At 40.2% G+C, this 21,002-nt stretch overlaps 1 protein-coding gene across 6 annotated transcripts in view; it reads right to left on the reverse strand.

Annotated features, from left to right (window-relative positions):
• CTNNA1 (catenin alpha 1) overlaps nucleotides 1-21,002 on the reverse strand; it is a 172,602-nt gene that overhangs the window by 17,709 nt on the left and 133,891 nt on the right. For 5 of the 6 annotated variants that reach the window (XM_036424924.1, XM_036424923.2, XM_045576499.1 and 2 more), the window contains exon 10: nucleotides 7,174-7,266. In XM_036424924.1, the coding sequence (XP_036280817.1) occupies nucleotides 7,174-7,266 (93 nt within the window). Of the gene's footprint in view, nucleotides 1-7,173; nucleotides 7,267-8,833; nucleotides 8,839-21,002 lie in introns of those variants that run through there. The other variant, XM_045576500.1, reaches the window with a different exon arrangement.

The raw sequence follows: 21,002 nt of genomic DNA on the forward strand, positions 1-21,002 counted from the left end.
TGTACACACACAAACACACACACACACACTCACTCACTCACGTATAATAGAGAAATATGCTAATTAACCAGGACGCTGTAGCGGGTGGACTGGACAGGAGGAGGTTGCGTGCACAGCATCGGGGGCGGGGTGGCAGGGGCCTCCATGCCCCTGCGCTGGGGGAGGGCCTGATCAGCAGCGGCCACAGGTGCTTCAAGGGCCAGAGAGGGAGGCAGGGCTGGACCAGCAGTGGCCACGGCTGCAGGGGGCCCAGGGAGCGAGGCAAGGCCGGACCAGTGACTCGAGGGTGGGCGGCACCGTGCAATTTCGAATCGCGCACTAGGCTCCTCGCTAAATATGTCTAAAAATTTAACTGTTCATTCCATCTTATGGATGCACATCACTATTTTCCTATTGTAGGGTATCTATGTTTATTCCAACTGCCCACCATTCTTAATAATCTTATGATACACATTTGGCATGCCAGGTTCTTGCTTGATACATTATCAAAGCACAACTGTGAATAATAAATTGTATTCTAATTCCAAGCATTTTTCTAACAGGCATATTTGACATATCTGAACATAAAGTATAAAATTTGTGAAGTTTAAAAAGTTATTTCTTCCTGACCGGTTTGGCTCAGTGGATAGAGCTTCAGCCTGCAGACTGAAGGGTCCTAGGTTCGATTCCGGTCAAGAACATGTAGTTGGTTGCAGGCACATCTCCAGTAGGAGGTGTGGAAGAGGCAGCTGATCAATGTTTCTAACTCTCTATCCCTCTCCGTTCCTCTCTGTAAAAAAAAAAAAATCAATAAAATTTATTTTAAAAAATAGTTATTTCTTTAAAAAATGGCTTTGAGATGAAATTCACATACCAAACAATTCACCCATTTAAACTGTACAATTCAATGATTTTTAGTATACAACTATCCTCACAATCATAATTTTCATAACTCCAAAAAGAAACTCCATATCCATTAGTATTCATTTTCTACCAACATTCCTTAATCCTACCTTCTGGAAACCATTAACTTTTTCGTCTCTGTGGATTTGTCAATTCTGAATATTTAATATAAATGAAACCATATATTAATATATGTATTTTTATAACTAGCTTCTTTCACTTAATGTTTCTAAGGCCCACCCACATGCTATAAAATCTATCAGTATTTCATTCTTTTTCATTAATCAACTAGAAGCCCGGTGCATGAATTCGTGCTTAGGAGGGGTCCCTTGACCTGGCCAGCAATCGGGGCCCATCGGGGTGCGGGGAGGGGCCACTGGAAGTTGGCCTGCCATAGGAGATTTGTTGTGGGAGCGCACTGACCATCAGGGGGCAACACCTGCATAGAGCATCTGCCCACTGGTGGTCAGTGCGCATCATAGCAACCCATCGATAGTCACTTAGGCTTTTATATATATAAACTAGAGGCCTGGTGCAAGAAAATTCATGCACTGGAGGGGGTGTCCCTCAGCCCGGCCTGCCCCCTTTCACAGTTTGGGAGCCCTCAGGGGTGGGAGGCAATCTGGCAATCAGGGAATGGCGATGCCCCATCATACCTCTGCTGCTGCTACTGCCGGCAGCACAAGCCTCAGTTGGCCTTGGTTACCTGAGCCTCAGGCGGCCTTGGGCGGCTGGGGAGCTGCCATCTGAGACTTGCCTGCACCTTGGGTTGGCCCTGGGGGGCTGAGGGGACTGGAGGACTCTGGAGGCAGATGTGTGGGAGCAGTCAGACCCACCTGCCGCCCCAGCAGTGCTAAGGGGACTGGGCACCACCACCTTGTACCTGTGGGTGCTGCCATCTTTCAGGGCGTGGCATTAAATTAGCATATTCCCTCCTTACTGGCTGTGGGTGCTGCCATATTCGAGTGTGTGATGGTCAATTAGCATATTCCCTCCTTATTGGCTGTGGGCGCCACCATCTTTGTGATGGTTTGAGGGTCAATTAGCATATTTCCTCTTTATTAGATACGCTAATATGCCATTATATGGTTGTATGGTATTTCATTTATCCATTCACCAGAAGACCAAACATTAGAACTGTTTCCACTTTTTAGCCATTATGAATAACGTTGCTATAAATACATGTTTTTGTGTTTTCATTTTTCTTGGGATATAACTAGGAGTGGAATTGCTGGATTATATGGTTAACTTTATGTTTAACATTCTGGGAACTGCCTTACTGTTTTCCAAAGCAGCTGGAGCATTTTACATTTCTACTAGCACGTATGATGGTTCTACTTTCCCCACTTGATTTTCCTTTTTTCTAAAAATTATTGTCATCCTAGTGGGGATGAACTGGTATCTCACTGATGTTTTGATTCTCATTTCCCTGATGGCTAGATGGCTATAGTTCTTTTTATGCACTTACTGACCATTAGTATAAATTCTTTAGAGAAATAGCTACTCAGATCCTTGGTATTCACTGAATGAGTAATGAAAGTAGTATGAAAATGAGCTGAGAGAATAATAAAGATTTCTAAGCTCTGGTGGGAGGGGGATCTGTGGGTTGGTGAAGAGATTGAGGAAAAAGGAAAAAAAGAGAGAAAGAACTCATGGACACAGATGACAGTGTGGTGAATGGGTGGGAATGGAAGGTTTATACAGGGGATAAATGGTGCTCCAAAAAAACCCACCAAAATTAAAAAAAATACTAAAAAGTTTTCTGAATACAAGGTGCTCATGGGTTATTAAAAATAAATGTGTTTCTAATAATGCAACTTGGAAGGGAAGCAAAGATCAAGAGGAAACTGATAGTGATGGAGGGGAGATCTTGATGAAGCAAAAAATAGTTACCATAGAGGCATTTGAGTACACAAACTTGATGGTACGGGTTGGGGGATGATTTTTTCCTAGGTAAAATAGGAACCATATACCTACAGGACATGTGTATAACTCCCAAATGACTGGAGGGATATGCCAAAGAGTTAGCCCCCAAAAACCGTAGTTGTAACAAACCGAAGTATTAGACCTGCTAGACTGGTGCAACTGTTCCTCTTTCCCACTAAACAACAGGAAGTGAAAACTATCAAGACAATCAGTAAAAGATACCCAGGCAAAGATTACTACGCCATCCAGTTAGTAATTATTAATAACCCACTACTTTCTAGTGTATGGGTTTGGATAATAGATTATTTGGAAGAAAGAGATCCTATCTTTCTTGTGTTATGCTGTGATCTCCCATATTAACATCATTTCAAGGCTTGTTTTTTTTATCTCTTTTTCTTCTTGCCATTCATTTCCACTAGGTGCTTCACCACTGTGTACTACTCACTTCATAAACTCATTAATTCATTCATGTTTTAATGAATCAGAGTGAAACTAGACCTTGTAAGAACATCTGTCTGAAGAAAATGTTTCCAATGAGAGCCAAGTAAACATAGACGGGGACTTAATTATATGTTTTAAATACTAAGATAATTTCCCTTACAAAGAGAAAATTGCTTTCTTTTGTTCTGTAATATATCTTACTGCATACAGTATATGGGAGGAACAGCACCTCGCCTAAGGTTAACTTTCTCATTTGACTATGAAACTTTCTCATCTTCACAAAGGATACCTGATAAACTGCCTTATGATTCAGCGACCCCACTTCTGGGAATTATGTGAAGGAACCCGAAATACTAATTCAAAAGAATATATGCACCCCTAATGTTCATTGCAGTGTTATTTACAATAAATATCCAAGATCTGGAAACAGCCCAAGTGTCCATCAGTAGATGAGTGGATAAAAAAGCTGTGGTACTTTTATACAACAGCATATTACATGGCTATGAAAAAAGGAAACCTTACTCTTTACAACAGCATGCATGGACCTGGAGATTATTATGCTAAGTGAAACAAGCCAGTGGGAGTAGGTGCAGGTGGGCAAAGGGGGCGGGGGAGGAATTGGGTAGAAAGAGACTTTACTTTGGATGGTGAGCACATTGTGCAGTGTGTAGATAATGTGTTACTGAACTGTACACTTGAAACCTGTATGGTTTTATTAACCAACATCACCCTAAAAGAGAGATCATCTCTAAAATGCCCTTCTCAAATTTTAAAGACTCCATTGTCAAAAACCTATTGTTGGCAAGGTTTTGTTTTGTTTTTTTTCCTTCCCTTCCCTAACCAGCACCAAATGAACTAAAAAACTGAAGTATTTGAAGTAGCTACGGTGGACTAAAAGGTAGGCACATCTATAAGCAGACAGTCAGGGACACATGGGATAGGTGTCGGGTCTCTCCTAACAGTTTTTTCCTTGTGAGAGTGTATGAAGCTGGGGGCTCTGTGCTCACATGGAGGCAGGACCCTCCGTGTTGCAGCCACAAAGTAGAAGGCAATGGAAAAGGGGGGGGACACAACCTGATCTACTTCATTTCTTGTTGATGAGAACAACAAATCACCAAAAAGGTGGGTGCTTTCTCCCCCAAACAACAAAATAAAGCCATTTTCAGGTTACTTCCTCCTCAACTAAAGTTTAATCTCCAATATTTGAAGTGAAAGTCACTTGATTACTAAAAAGTAATTATTTTAGAACAGAATTTCCCATTTCCAAAGTTAATTTTGGTACACGGGGACCTGGAAAACGGGGACAAAAACTCTTCTCTCCCCTCCAGAAAGGAACAATGAGAACTGTAGCTGGGGCCACTAAAGAGCAGCCCCTGGGAAGCTGCACCCAGCAGAGGGGCCTGGGCTGCCTGAAGGCAGGACTCTGGGCATTAAGCACAAAAAACAGCTTGGAAAATCCCAACAGGCATTCCATCTTTGGACACATGTTGACAGTAGTGTCACAATAAGGAAACATACACTTTAACAGCTATCTATATGCTATAGCATATTAAATACCACCTTAAACTCCTAGCGAATTAACTAATCTAGCTTAGATCATTGGCTTTGCCTGGATCTGCTTATCAAACAAGCCACTGACTGCAGAAGAGAATGCAATAGGGCTAGAAACCCCTCACCTACCCACTCCCATGAGCCCGAGCTGAGTCTGCATCAGGATGGAGAGAAAGGAGCAGGCTCCACTCAAATCCCTCTTCCTCACAGTAACAGCTACCTTGAAGGGGAGGGTCTTTTGAGCATGAAACACATGGACAAGGCAGGCCACATGCATCTCCCAAAAGTGTTTGGTTTACTTATCCTCCTCAAAGAATTTAAAAATTTAAAAATTTGTTACCAGTCATTTAAAATTGAAACTTGACAGAAACATCTGAACTGCTGACTTCTCTTTAAAAATAATGAAAGCCCTGGCTAGTTTGGCTCAGCGAATAGAGCGTCAGCCTGCAGACTGAAGGGTCCCAAGTTCGATTCTGGTCAAGGGCATGTACCTTGGTTTCGGGCACATCCCCATTGGGGGTGTGTAGGAGGCAGCTGATTGATGTTTCTCTCTCATCGATGTTTCTAACTCTCTCTCCCTCTCCCTTCCTCTCTGAAATCAATGAAGATATATTTAAATAAATAAATAAATAAATAAATAAATAAATAAAAACAAAAGGACCTAGCAACACACAATTTATGCACATCGCCATTTTCATTAGGCTCTGTCTACTAGAATCCTAATGTGATATTTTCCCCTGGGCTTTAAGATCATTTATATAAATATTCTTGGTAGGTGTGATCAGCGTATGTTACCGTCTGTTTCAGCCAATGTGTGAAAGCATTATCACTTTTTAAAACATTTAAAAACCAAATGGAGAACTAAAGACATTAAAAACAAATACTGATAGGGCAAAATGGCAAACTTAACATGCTCTAAATTTATTTCATAAAACTTGGTCACACATTAACTTATCCATTATGCTTATGATTATCTGTACAGCTAGCAATCACTAGATTTCATCACTGGATTAAAGCTAAGGAATTGCCCATCACATAATGTGGATTCACAAACTAAGCCCATCATTGGGAAACTAGCCACATGGTTGAGAATGAGAGCAAATGCCCTACTCACCTGCATACCAGTTAGGATCTCAAATTAGTAACCAGGTTTACTTATTTTGATCACCTACCTTGAAGTATCAGAAATTATGTATATGAACAAGTATTGGACACAGTATATTTTAAAGTTGGTTGCAGACATAACACAGAAACTTCCTTCCTCCTGTGACTTCTATTCCATTATTCCAGTTCCCTTGCTTATTTTATTTATTCATGACCATTGCCCTCTGGAAGGCCATTTAGAGAGAGGTAAATGTAAATCCTAAGTATGCCAATGAGCATCCTCTACCTGGAAAACTGGAGAGGCATTCTCTTCCACTGAAACAGCATTTACACTGCTTACTTTGCCTGGGAAAGCCAACAAGTACCATGCCACACAAATAGGATCTGTTCCCCTCATGGGATACACCATTCTTCTATGTGCTTTTCAGAGTTTTTCTGGCTTAACCTAATCCCATCATCAGTCTTTCAATATGCCATTATAAATGGAGAAAAGTTCTCAAGCTTTCACTTTGGTAGCTGGCTTAATTACATCATTAATATCTGTATCATAAGGCTACTTTAGGAAACTACAGAGTTAGGGTTCCAGCTCTTTAATCTTTTCCCATCTTTCCCCAACACAGATACACACCAATACTGGGCATTAGGATGGAGGGCAGGTGGGTAGCTCTTATATTGTACTTTTAGGCCTGTGGGGTGACCATCATGATTACAGGACTGCCAGATGTTGCAGGTAGCCCTTCGTTCAAGAAACGTGTATAGACTGAATAGTGTGGTCACTGCAAACCCCTATTTGCAAGCAGTGGAGGATTCATTTTTATTTATTTCTCAGATGTTTTAATTGCTTTTTTTTTTTTTTAGAGAGAGAGGGGAGGGGAGAAGAAAAGGGAGAAACATCGATGTGAGAGCAGAACATCGATTGGCTGCCTCCTACACACCTCCTAAGGGGATCTAACCTGCAGCCCAGGCATGTGCCCTGACAGGAATTGAGCCTGAGACCTCTCAGTGCACAGGACCATGCCCAACCAAGTCACACAGGCCAGGGTACTATGCATTTTTAATGAAGGGCAAGAGGATAGAACATGTGATGCCCTGAGGAAATGTCAATTGAAGTTATACAAATTTCTCCAAGATTTGCAGACTCTGAATCAGTGTTTTTGTCTCTAAGACTTCTATCTAAACTCCTAAAAACAAAACCAACAAAATAAACCTCATCTCCATTCTAACCAAAACCAATTTGTTGTGCCTTACACATTGCTGGTCATACTTTACCTGAGGACAGAGGGCTTCTAGCTGGCTTGCAGACATTCGAACAAGCTTTACACCTTCTTCATTGTTTGAAATAGAGCAGGCCAAGTTGGCAACCTAGAAGAAGGAACATATAAAAAGATCTTTGAAGATTTTTCTCTTGGACTGCAAAGAAAAACAAACATACACTTACCCTCACCCCTGACCTTTCCAGCTTATAAGGACACGTTTGGTTTTTTCTAGCTCTGTGCTGAGAAAATTACAGATTCATAACAAAGGTCACGTTGTGAGCTGGTGGCTGAACCTTGAAACATCCCACAGCCTGTAACTCACAGGCTCTATACAGGCTCTAACCTGCTTACACAGTAACTTCAGACAGAGAGAGGTTCTCCTGGTGAGGGCAATAATGTGAGAGAAGCTACAGTATCAAGGACATCAGAAAAGAATTGTGGATATACTCAAATAAAAATGCACTTTGCAGCTGTTCTTTAAGGAAATAGAAATACTAAGTTATTATTCTCATTTGACATGTGAATGGATGCTTTTCATTTGCACACAAGGTTATTTTTTCAAATAAAAAAATAGCATTAAGAAAACATCAAGGCCACCCTCATCAGAAAAGAAGAAGAAACAGGGATGATGTCCTACCGTTAAGAACAAAACTGTCCTCCACCTGGGTTCTCAAAAGCACTGACAGCTGGACTCTTTCTTGAACAAGGCTATTTCACTTGAACTAAAATCTTTACCTTCCCATCCACTCTCAATGACAGTGCTCATGACAGTTTTTCCAAGTTGTGATATAATTCCTCTGCCGTAGCTCTGGCTATGCTGAGAATGGTGCTCGGTAGTGACTGCCAGGGCTGTGATCACCTATCCATGTTCCTAAATGAACAGGCTTGCCAATTCCATTAGTAACACAGAGACCAACTGAATACATGGTGCTGAGACACATCCTTCCCCCACATGCAAACTGAATTATGAATGGCAGTTGAAATCAGAGGTACTTTCCAGGAACTTAAATGCCACAGTAAACAAGGACAGTGACAATAACCTTTGATTTTTTCACTTCTCTACCCAACTTAAGCACAGAAAGGCACAAGAAAAATTATATACTATTATGGCTGTTGTTTGCTACGTTACAGTTGGGGATTATCAGTTTTCTGTAAGACTGCTAACTACCAGAATCCTACAATGCTAATCACAAGGAGAAACAGAAGAATGAACATGTGACCTGCATCACCACCATTTGCCCACCATCCAGAACTGAAATATCATTGCCGACATGTATACATAAGGAACTGTTTGACATAGAAATTGGGACTCAAAAGAACTGTTGACCCAGAAAGAAACTCACTATAGACTGATTCATTTGCCTCTCAGCATAACCATTATTGCCTGTCTCATTTTCGGTTCTTGTAAGTGTATTTCTAGTATCACACGAGCTCACTCTTCTAGGGGAAATGATGAGCATCATAGACTGATGAATAAGAACAGCATCGATCAGACTGTTGGACCTCAGAGGGAAGGTAGAGGAGGGTGGGGATAAGGGAGAGTGACCAACCAAAGGACTTGTGTGCATGCATATGAGCCTAACCATGGTCATGGACAACGGAAAGTGGGAGGGGGCTTGCATGAGGAGGGGTTTGGGATGGGAATGGGGGGGATGAGGACAAATATGTGATACCTTAATCAATAAAGTAATTTAAAAAAGAATGAACATGCATTTCAAATAAAAGGTAAGGAAATAGAAATTTAAATCGGGTCTCTAAATGTTTAGAGGCCTTCAAAATTCACATAAAGAAGTAACAGATATACTCCCTGAAGACTACAATTCTACTTTCTGGTGTCAACTGGACCTGAGCCAAGAGACACTTTGCTCTTCATGATGACAGTTTATAGAGATGATTGTAGATTCCTATTTGTTTTGAAATTACTACGAAATATGACCTACACTAAATTTTGTAAACTTTTAAAAAACATTACCCCTCAATTATATATTTTATGATGCTATAATGGAGAAAGCTTAAATTAGATGAGTTCATGAATCTACAACTTCTACTGTCATAAGAAAGAATTTTGAAAAACAATGTAACATGTGAGGGTGACACTAACTACCGTGTTTCCCCGAAAATAAGACATCCTCCGAAAATAAGACCTAGTGCATGGAAAGATAAGACATTCCCTGAAAATAAGACCTAGCGCAACTTTGGGAGAAAAATTAATATAAGACACTGTCTTATTTTGGGGGAAACAGGGTAGCAGTTTGGAACTAACAGAGGCCCTGGGAGGTGAGTGTACCAATGCCTAGCACCTGTCCCAGGCCCCCATTGAAGAGGCCAGCCACATGCTAGCTGCAGGAAGGCCTGCCACTGAGTTTCTGCCTTCCATGCTCTAGTCTCTGCTCTACTTCCAATCTATGTCCTCCCTATTGTATGAATCTGACAAAACTAGAAAAACATTTAAATTAAGAAGCAAAAAGATTATATAAAGTGTTTTCTCCTATAGATCAGACACTGGAGTGAGTGAAAGGCTGACTTCTGTAAAGCATCTTTCCTGATATAAATCCTAACAAACAAAGGTTATGGAAGACTTGCTCTTTACTTTAAAACATTGTTTAAAAACATTTCTAATGTACTGCTGAAGCAGTAATGTTCAGCAAGAGCACACTGTCTGTTTCAGGAAGCCATCCTGCCTAACCTGGGAGGCGGCAGCAGCGCCTGTCAGAGTCTTCTCCAGATGGATGCTCAATTCTCTCCCCAGGGACAGGCTACTCACTTCTAACAATGACAAACGTGCAAATGCAGTATCTCAACCATGGCTCTCTGAGAGGCTAGCCTCATGTACTGTGCCAGGCATCAGGGAAAGCTGGGGCCGAGGGGAGGGGCTTCCTAAAAGCCTCCGTCTGGGGCTCTAGGAATCTGGTGGCAGCTAAGACTGAGACAGTGAGAATTAAAAACACTCAGAGCAGCTAACTCCCAGGGAACCTGGCAGAGCAAGAACTTAGTAATGAGCAGTATCTCTACATTTGTTCTGGGAATAAATTATTATATCTTTGCTATCACAGTAACTTGAGGTATTAACAGTTTAAATATCTTTGATTCCTGCTAATCCAAGAGGTAGACTGAGACAGACACAATGACTTCTAGCTTTGAAATCATGAAGGCTTCTCCCCCCCCCACCCCCCAATTGATTTTATAGAGAGGAAGGGAGAGCAAAAAGGGAAGGGGGTAGGGGGGAAGAGAGCAACATTGATTTGTTGTTCTACTTATTTATGCATTCATTGGTTGTTTCTTGTATGTGCCTTGTCTGGGGATTGAACTCCAACCTTGACATAAACGAGATGACGCTTTAATCAACTGAGCTACGCGGCCAGGGCATGAAGGCCTCTTTTGCACTGTTTCTGCCTGAATCTTGAGCAGGACATTTCAGAAAACTTGCAACTCACTGATTAAAAAAAACAGTCCTGGCTGAAACCGGTTTGGCTCAGCGGTAGAGCGTCGGTCTGCGGACTGAAAGGTCCCAGGTTCGATTCCGGTCAAGGGCATGTGCATTGGTTGCGGGCACATCCCCGGTTGGGGGTGTGCAAGAGGCAGCTGGTTGATGTTTCTCTCTCATCGACGTTTCTAGCTCTCTATCTCTCTCCCTTTCTCTCTGTAAAAAAAAAATCAATAAAATATATTAAGAAAAAAAACAAACAAACAAAAAAACCAGTCCTGGGTTTTTGCTGGTTTCAGGAGTAGCCCAGTAATAACCTGTGCTGTGAAGGAGAATGCCACAGCCAGGCTGTGTCAGATCAACAAATATGACAATTTGTACAGGACAGAAAAACAACTCAGACATTTAGAAAAGCTCTACCTTTACTCCACACTTGATTTTTACTTAAATAAAATGTATGAAACGAAGTAGTAGTAAAATGTCCCATATTATGACTATTTCCCTCTATTGTACACGTACTGATGACTTTAAATAAAGTGCAGATTTGTTCAGTCACATACAATTCTTCCCACTGCCCTCAGTAACTGCTCATGGCTTTACATTCAGATGAAATGTGACACTGCCCCTTATTCTGGAACCTCTGCAGGAAGAAAAAGATGTTTTTTGTTCTTGGTGATAAATTAATGACCTACTCTAACATCTCATCCATTCTGTGGCATAAAACAAGTAGAAAAGTGTGGAAAAGGAAGCTTTAAAGTCTAAGTAGTAACATCACGACCTAAGAGGCCATAAGCTCAAAACCTGCATGACTTGCCATTGGCTGTGGGTCAAGCTACCAGCTTAGTTTTTGTCTTAAAAATGATTGAGTCTGAACTCTCAAAAAATTCAAAATAATAACTCAACTTTTCCATGCTGTCATATATCTGTGAACTCCCAAATGCATGTCATATAAATTTTAAAACCACTCAAGAAATTTCTAGCAATTACTCCCCAACCCATGGGGAACATGATGATAGAACAGAGGTCAAACCTAAATATTCCCAATTTCCAGTAAAGGTTGCTGGCTACCTTATTAGGAGAAACAAGGTATGTTACAAAAAAACGAAGTATGCATGGGTGATGGAAAAGTTCCACATTGGATTGTGGTGAAGGTTTTATTGTACTGTAAATTTAGCACACACACACACACAAAATCACTGAATTGTATACTTAAAATGGGTAAAATTTGTTATATAAATTATATCTCAATAATGTTGTTTTTATTTTTTAATGCAGGTCTAAGCAGATAAGTGATTAAGGTAAACTGTCAGAGGCTAGAAATGAGAAAGCAGAAATTCACAGAGGTAAGCAAGCACTGAAAACAGTGTTCACTTGGAGTAGGGTAGGTAGGTAGAAATAGGGTACCAACTATTCTGTGATCAGAACTTTTTTTGTTTTTTAAAAATATATTTTTTATTGATTTCAGAGTGGAAGGGAGAGAAAGAGAGAGGTAGAAACACCCATGATGAGAGAGAATCATTAATTGGCTGCCTCCTGCACACCACCCACACGGGTGTAAGTATAGAAATTACATTATTTACTTGGCCCAAAAAACTTTTAGGCTTAGGAGGTCACTTGTTAGTAGTATCCCTAAACAACTGGCAGAAGCAAATATAAATGAAAGTTTTCTCGGATAAAAGGTGATCTAATTCTAGGCCTCAAAGAATTCCCACATACAAAATACGAGGATGTGAAGTCACATTAAAAATGCAGAAAGTACACAGGAAATAAGCTATCTGGGACTAAAGTAAGCAAAAGAACTGAGTAATCAAATCCACAATAACTGTAGATACTCAAATGATCAAAAATGGAATATTAAAAATGTTCCTTCTGTTAATAGAAAGAAAAAAGAAAGTAACCAAAGTAGAGACAAGGAAAAAACACACTCAAAATGAGGACACAGATCTGAGCCCTGGCCTGTGTACAGGCTCAGCTGATTAGAGCATCACCCATGCATGGCAGGGTCTCGGGTTGGATTCCCAGGCAGAGCATAAATCTATTAATAGGTGAAGGGTTTGACCCCCAGGCAGAGTGTAAATGGGAAGCATTTGATGTTTCTCTTAATGTTTTTCTCTCCCATTCCCTTCTCCCTTCCTCTCTCTAGAATCAATGAAAAACATATCCTCAGGTGAGGTTTTTGTGTTTGTTTTTAATTACTAATGAGGATTAAAAAAATAGACTAGGCGGATTTGAGAAAGATCAAAATTCAATTTCACATGAAAAGTTATAACATCTGGCACTACAAGAAATATAAAATAATCTTGACTAAACACTGCTAAAAGAAGAATTACTAACCTATAAAGTCAAACTTAGGAATTATTAAAACACACACACACAACAAAAATAGAAATCTCTATAATATGGAAGTCATAAAAGAAATTATGAGACATGCAAGATAAAATGAGGACTACTATTCAACTATGAGTAAATTCAGAAGGAAAGAGAGAGAAAAAAAAATGGAACAGAGGCAATGCTTAAACTTTTCAAAGTGAATGATATTTAAATTTTAGATTTGGAAAGGCAAATTCTAAGCAGAATAAATAAAAGAAATCCAGTCCTGGTCAGTTTGGCTTGATGGTTAAGAGGTCTAAGTTTGGTTCTGGTCAAGGCATGTATCATGCGCCCCAGGGCATGTGCAGGAGGTAACCTACTGATATGTCTCTCTCACTTCTATGTTTCTCTCTTTCTTCCCCCACCCCCTCGGCCACTCCCTTCCACTATCTCTAAAGATCAATGGAAAAAATGTCCCTGAGTGAGGATTAACCTCCCCCCCCAAGAAAAGGTCCATATCCTGACCCACTGCAATGAAGCTTTAGAACAAGATTATTGTCTAAACAACAAGATTTTTAAAAATAAATATATTTTTATTGATTTAAGAGAGGGAGAAAGAGAGATAGAAACATCAATGATGAGAGAATCCTTGATTGGCTAGCTCCTGCACGCCCCCCACTTGGGATCAAGCCTGCTTGCGCGCATGTGTCCTTGACTGGAACAGAACCTGGGACCTTTCAGTCTGCACGTTGACGATCTATCCACTGAGCCCAATTGGCTAGGGCAAGACAAGATTTTTATATAGCCAGAAAGTAAATACAAATTATGACTGATGACTTTTCAACAGCAACCATGGAAGCCAGAGATAAAGAATATCTTCAGCCCGGGCCAGTTTGGTTCAGTGGATAGAGCATCAGCCTACAGACTGAAAGGTCCCCGGTTTGATTCCTGATCAGGACACATGCCCAGGTTGGAGGCTCAATCCCCAGTAAGGGGTGTGCAGGAAGCAGCCAATCCATGATTTTCTCTTATCATCACAGATGTTTCTCTCTCTCCCTTCCTCTCTGAAGTCAATAAAAATATATCTTAAAAGAATTAGAGCACAATAAAGACATTAAGTCAAAATTAAAACAAAAAGAGCATTTACTGCAGACATATCTTCCTCCCTCCCACTAAAGGAGTTTCTAATGACTATGCTTCAGGAAGAAGGGAAGTAATCCCAGAGGGAGGCTTAATATGCAAGAAGAAATTGAAGCAATGAAAATATATTATGCAAACTTGGGGGGGGGGAAACCCAAATAAAACAATACCAATAGTATCTAACTCAGGGGACTATAATTTAAGAGAATCAAAATACTGGACAATATTTAAGTTGGAGAAGGGAGTTAAAACATTCTAAGATAGTGGTTGCCAATCTTTTGGACCTTACAGACCACCAGTGGTCTGCAGACCACCGGTTGGCTACTGCTGTTCTAAGAGACTTACATTGTTTCAGGAGAAAAAGATACTGATTAACTTTAACCTCTGAGTTAAACATGTTTGCTAAAATAGCCAGTTACCACTAATGAAACAGAGGGTATATGATTTCCAAACAAAAGTGAGGGGGTGCGGGGAGGAAATGGCAAGGCTCAATCAATCAAAAAAAGGAAGGCGAAAGGATAGAAACAGAGGAATAAGAAGGAGAAAACAGCCCTGACTTGTCTGGCCCAGTGGATGGAGCGTTGGGCTGTGGACTGAGGGGGTCCCAGGTTCGATTCCAGTGAAGGGCACATGCCCAGGTTGTGGGCTCGATCCCCAGTGGGGGGCATGCAGGAAGCAGCCAATTAATGATCATTGGTGTTTCTCTCCCCCTCTCCCTTCTTCTGAAAAAAAAAGAGAGAGAACAAAATGCAATGGTAAAATGAATCCACATATCATAATAATGAATGTATGTACTAAACTCTAACAGAAAAGAAAAACCCTGCTAAGCTGAATAATAACTAAGCATATGCTCTTTACAAGATACATTTAAAACATAACAAAACAAATGTTGAATTTTATTTTTTTTAAAAAGAAAACAATGCTGGGATGACCAGGAGAAAGCACACAGACTCCCAATATTGTCACTGGGAGGCTGGAGGCCATATGCTGGTTAGCCCCTCACCAGATCACAGCTGTCTGGATCTCGACTTAGTAGCAATGGAATGTTATGATCTTGCCTTTTTAAAAGAAACTTAAAAGAAAATCATGTGAGATCTGTCACTATATGTTAAAATGTTGAGGACCCCCCATCTACTTAATCATTAACTGTCCCTTATAGAAAAACCCTATGTAAGGATTCTTTTTTTTTTTTTTTTTTTCCCCCCCCCAGAGAGAGAGAGAGTAAGAGAGATGGATAGAGGGATAGAAACATCGATAAAAGTGTCACCCTAACCGGTTTGGCTCAGTGGATAGAGCATGGGTGTGTGGACTCAAGGGTCCCAGGTTCAATTCCAGTCAAGGGCATGTACCTTGGTTGTAGGCACATCCCCAGCATGGAGTGTGCAGGAGGCAGCTGATCGATGTTTCTAACTCTATCCCTCTCCTTTCCTCTCTGTAAAAAATCAATAAAAATATATTTTAAGGATGGGGGGGGGGGGAAGAGAGAGAGAGAGAGAGAGAGAGAGAGAGAGAGAGAGAGAGAGAGAGAGAGAGAGAGAGAGAGAGAGGGAGAGAGAGGAGGTGGTGTCATTGATCGGCTGTCTCTTACATGCCCCCTGCTGGAGATCGAGCCTGCAATCCAGGTATGTACCTTGACTGGGAACCAGTGACCTCTTGGTTCCTAGGTCGACAGACAATTGCTGAGCCAAGCCAACCAGTCTGTAAGGATTCTTTTTACATTTTATTTTTAGGATAGGCTTATTTTCCCTGGGGAAAAAAAGGAAGGATGGGCATCCTTCCTCCATTTTAAAGACAAGGACTACACAATTAACTGTTTCATCCTTTTCTCCCTGCTACTAGGAAGTGCAGTGCCAAATCCAAACTCAAGAATGGCAATTATAGATCATAATTATCTATTACTCTTTTCCTAGGGTCTGGATTTCTAGATATACATTATTTTATATGGTTTTATTCTATTCAATAAATAAGCTGTCAAATCTAATTTTAGGAATAGGTAAGATATAACTAAGTATCTCTAGCAACAGGATTAGTAGTAGTGGATTTACTAAAATATCATAAGCTATTATTTTAAACAACTTGCCTATTTGTATTTTTAAAAGGCTTTCGTTTGTAAATCACCACTCAGATGATACTGTAATCAGTTCCATTTATGTGGCATCATATATACCCCTTTAAAAATTCCCTATTTATATCTAACTACCTGAATTATCTAATAGTAAAGGTAGAATGGGGTGCCTGCCTAAATATTAGTTCATCTAGTCTACTGATGAGAAAATGGGAAGCCTACACTCTTTCCTGAAGCAGGGCCAAGGTTGGGCAAGGTGCTCCCACCCCCATCCTTATCAATGGTAAAGAGAAAAAATCCTGATGCTCCTGAGAACAATGTTCACCCACTGCCTTCACTTGACTGTCCCAAATTCTGACTGGGTGGTTAAGTTTAGCCAAAAATGCTTATTAGGGGATAAGGTGCTAAAATAGTACATGCAAGACACTTTTGTCTCACACATTAATCTGAACTTACAGACCACTCTCAATACGCTTAGAAAATTCTTCTGAAATCCAAGGTCAGTATTCCCTCCAAGAACACCTAACTCACTGTTTTCATGCAAATGTCCTATAGTCCTAAAAAGTTGAAGCTTCATTTAATTTGCTATTTGCAAGAATGTTATCTTATAGTATTATTAAGAGGCAATGAGAAAATACCCAAGATGTCACAGGTAGATTGTATGAAGTCAGTGTTTAATTCAAATGCTCCTTCCAGAGTCTTCTTCAAGGCCACTATACTACATAGTATCAGCATACCATAGAATGTTAAAACGCAGATCATTCAATTTGCAGTACAAACACATTTCAAGCCAATAAAGCCATACCCTATGAAGTCCTGGATAATGGGAAATACTTGGAAGGCAGAAGGGGAGCCCCACAAGCAATAATAATCCAGCTCAACAGCATACCAGTTACATTTACATTTTGGTTCTTAACTCAAGGCAATGAACAAGATATCATCTTACTGTAGCAAGTTCATTATAATAAGGGGTCCATTTTAATTCAATGTCTGGGCTAACGGGAAAGGGATACTAAATGATACATAGTTTTTACAGGCAAGATTTCATGAATGGCATTTTTTTTCTGTTTCACTCTGAATTTGTGAAACTATAAAGGGGCTCAGAAGAGAACAAAATTAAAGGGGAAAACAAATTGATCTTTAGCTACTAAGCTGCTTACAAAGGTGGTGGGCAAAAAATGAAGCAAGTAAAAAGAATATATGGGTGTTACATTATTGACAAAAAGGTATTATTTCTGACAGAAAATAAATGTTTCACCTCAATATACTTAAAATTGAAGAACTTAAAGAATTCACTAACTTAATGTGAGAAAGAGTCAAATATAAAAGGTAGTTACTGCTTCCTGAAGTACAGCCATGCCCTTGTATAAACAAACTAGAGGCCCGATGCACAAAATTCATGCAAGGGGCTCAGTCCTCAAAGCTTCGGCCGGCCCTTGAAGCCCTGGCTTTGTCTGGCTGTTCGGTCTAATTAGCGTATTAGCTCTTTATTATATAGGATCAAAGCAAAGACCTCAGTGCTAGAAACAGAAGAAAATGGTGAAGAGAAGTGTTACCCAGCTCACCAACACTGATCCTCAACTTCTAATCCCCTACTTACTGGCCTTGGACAGCAAAACCTCTACACACCCTTCACACAAGAAAGGAGGCTTCGATACTTTCAATAGGCAGGGAGGTACTGGATTTCACTGACCACTGTGCTGTTAGTCAGAGGTCCTAGCCAAACTTTGTGAAAATAAGTTCAGAGCAACCTCACAGCAAACACCGTTACTTGCTTTTTCATGTAAAATCACAAAAGTCACTTAATAAGGATCCAATAGACGGCCAGCAGCACACAGCCTTCCGAACAACTGTTTGCACATAGAGGGACTGGAGAAATTCACTCTGTTCATATGTAAAACCTCAAGAGTCAGTATGTGGCTTTATTCTTAAAACTAAGCCTGTATTTTCATAATGTGATATACAAAAAAGACACCATTAAAGGTTTTCCTTTCTAAGTGGGTGTTATCCTTAATACTACTCAAAAACTACTAATACCATTTGAAGCAGCTTTACATGGCACCCCAAATTAAAGCATAACCTTTTCATACTATTTTATCTGGTCAGAGGGGAAAGTATTTCTATTAAAGCAATAAAGAAGACTTCCACAAACCAAATTAGCAAATGCCAACACATCTGTTCCAATTTTATTTTGGTCACATATTAAAATGCTGCTTAAATAACAGCTTTTGCTCAGCTTCCTTTCAAATGCTGATAAAACGGATATAATCTCAGCACCATTTATGCTACATTATAAAAAACATATACGCTATATACATTTATTTTGATTGTCACTCTCATTTTACTATGGCATTCATTTAGTATAGTAATAATCTTATGCTTATTACATTTGAGAACCAGTAGATTCATACCTCTAATTGCTATTGAGCATCTACTGTGTTACAGGCACTGTTCTAGGCCCATGTTCTCAAAGAACTTACATTCTATTAGAGCATGGTGTCAGAACAGAGAAGAAAAAAATGAAACAAACCCAACAATTTCAGATAGTGAAAAGTGTTATGAGGATTATGTATCAGGTGGCAGGGTGAAAAAAATGGCAGAGGGTGGTATGGAGGGAATGAAGGATCCACAAAAACCTCTCTGCAGAGGTAACATTTTGGCAGAGATGTGTATGAGAAGTGGACAGAGAATTCTAGGCAGAAGGCCAGGGAGTGAAAAAGATATGAGGTGGTGACATGTCTGGGTATTGTATGGTTAAAGAGAAAGAAGTACTAGTAGTCTAGCATGGGGGGACTAAAAGGTAAGCAGACACAGGACAATAGGCAGTTGGAAAGGCAGTCAGGTACCTTGTGGACTATAAGAATCTGAATTTTAGGATTTTATCCCGATTTTGTCTAAAAGCCATGAAGGGCAATGGTAGAGAGGGTAATATTGATGGGTCCTGAAACAAAAGAATGACATAATCTGATTTAAAGGTATTATTTCTGACAGAAAATAAATGTTTCACCTCAATATACTTAAAATTGAAGAACTTAAAGAATTCACTAACTTAAGGTGAGAAAGAGTAAAATATAAAAGGTACGTAGTTATTGCTTCCTGAAGTATAGCAAAAGAGAAGGGGGGGAGGGAGAGAGAGAGGCACTAAAGAGGGGCAAGAGTGCGAACAATAGAATCAATTAGGAGGCTGTTGCAGAAGTCCAGTGAGAGATGATGGCTTGGATATGGGATGTGACCATGGAAATAAAGGATATAGACACTCGTGAATTAAATATGGACCATGAAAAATAAACAAGGGGAAAGAAGAATCAAGGATGACTTCTAGACTTTTGGCTTGAACAACTAGGTGGTACAATGGCAAATAAAAAGTAAAAGAATGTTTCTCAAACTGCTATATGTAATAGTAAAAGACTAAAACAACCTAAATAACATAGATGCTTCATGATAGGGTGCTGGTTACATAAATCGACTAATAACTGTAAGCAGTCATTATAAATGCTATAAATGAGTACTTCATAATGCAATGAAATAGATATGAAAAACAAGGCAAAAACACATTACATCATAAAACATTGATAACACTGGCCTAAAAAAAAATTATAATAACACCAAAAAAAAAATCAGTATATCAATTTTGTACTTTCTAAAAAACCAACCCACATATAGATAAAATAAGTATGAATCTACTCCAAATTGTTACTCCTTATTTTCCAAATTTTCTAAAGTGAACTTCTATTTCTTTTATAGTTTTTTTTAAGCTATATTTTTAAATGGTACTGTCCCCAACGGTATATAGTCTAAATTGGCACTTTAATCTTTTCTCCCCAAGCACCTTGCTGCATAGGGATGCTTTCAGAGGCTCTTATGCTAATATATAAAAAACCAGGGGCTGTCACGACCTAAACGACCAGATGGATGACCAAACAGCAGGCTGCGTGGGGTGACCAGGCTGGCAGGAGAGTGAGTGAGGGATGACAAACGACTGAACAGCAGGCTGCGTGGGGTGACCAGGTCAGCAGAGGGGGCAGTTGGGGGCGATCAGGCCAGTGGGTGGGGGGTGGTAAGGGGCAACCAGGCAGGCAAAGGGTGGTGGTGAGGGGGACAGTTGGGGAGTTGGGGACGATCAGGCAGGCAGGCAGGTGAGTAGTTAGGAGCCAGTGGTCTTGACTGCCAGTTTAGGCCTGATCCCCGGAAACCCCCCAAGGGGTCCCAGACTGGAGGATGCAGGCTGGGCTGAGGAGATTCCCCCTCACCCGCAGCACGAATTTCATGCACTAGGCCTCTGGTCTCTAATAAAGAAGTTGGGTGAATAAGCCTAGCAGTGTTACCATAGAGTAACCCTGGGCAAATTGGCTGATGCAAGTTTTATGTACATCTAGATCTCTAGATCCCTACTGCAGCAATCATACAGCATCCCCAAATGTTTCTGGGAAGAGGCCTGGCTTCACTTCAGTGTCGAAGGCCACATTTTCTAATACCCAATAAATCAGACCCTTTAGGAATCAACTGTAAGAAGAGTTCATCTATCTGATATACAGCAACATCCAAGTGTTTATGGAGAAAATTAGAGGGGAGAGGGAGATGGGAAGATGGAGAGGAAGATATTACTGGACAGCATAACAACGGGGGGAGCAGATAGGCAGCTGGAATCTACAAAGAAGCTGCTAGCATATAGCACAGAAATAGCATATATGTGATTTCTATAGTTATCCCAATTTTAAGAAGGATACTAAAAAGGAAATGAGGGTAATAGTATAAACATGTTTTATCTAGATAATTTAGAGAGCAAGACAAAAATAAAGGGATTCTTATCTGCCTAAAAGGCCAACTATATACAAAGAATTATTCAATCTAGAGAATGATTTCTAGTAGCAAGCTAAAAGGTTCTATTCTATGCCCCGTCTTA

The sequence above is a fragment of the Pipistrellus kuhlii genome, unplaced genomic scaffold (assembly GCF_014108245.1).
Source record: "Pipistrellus kuhlii isolate mPipKuh1 unplaced genomic scaffold, mPipKuh1.p scaffold_m20_p_8, whole genome shotgun sequence".
NCBI classification, from domain to species: domain Eukaryota; kingdom Metazoa; phylum Chordata; class Mammalia; order Chiroptera; family Vespertilionidae; genus Pipistrellus; species Pipistrellus kuhlii.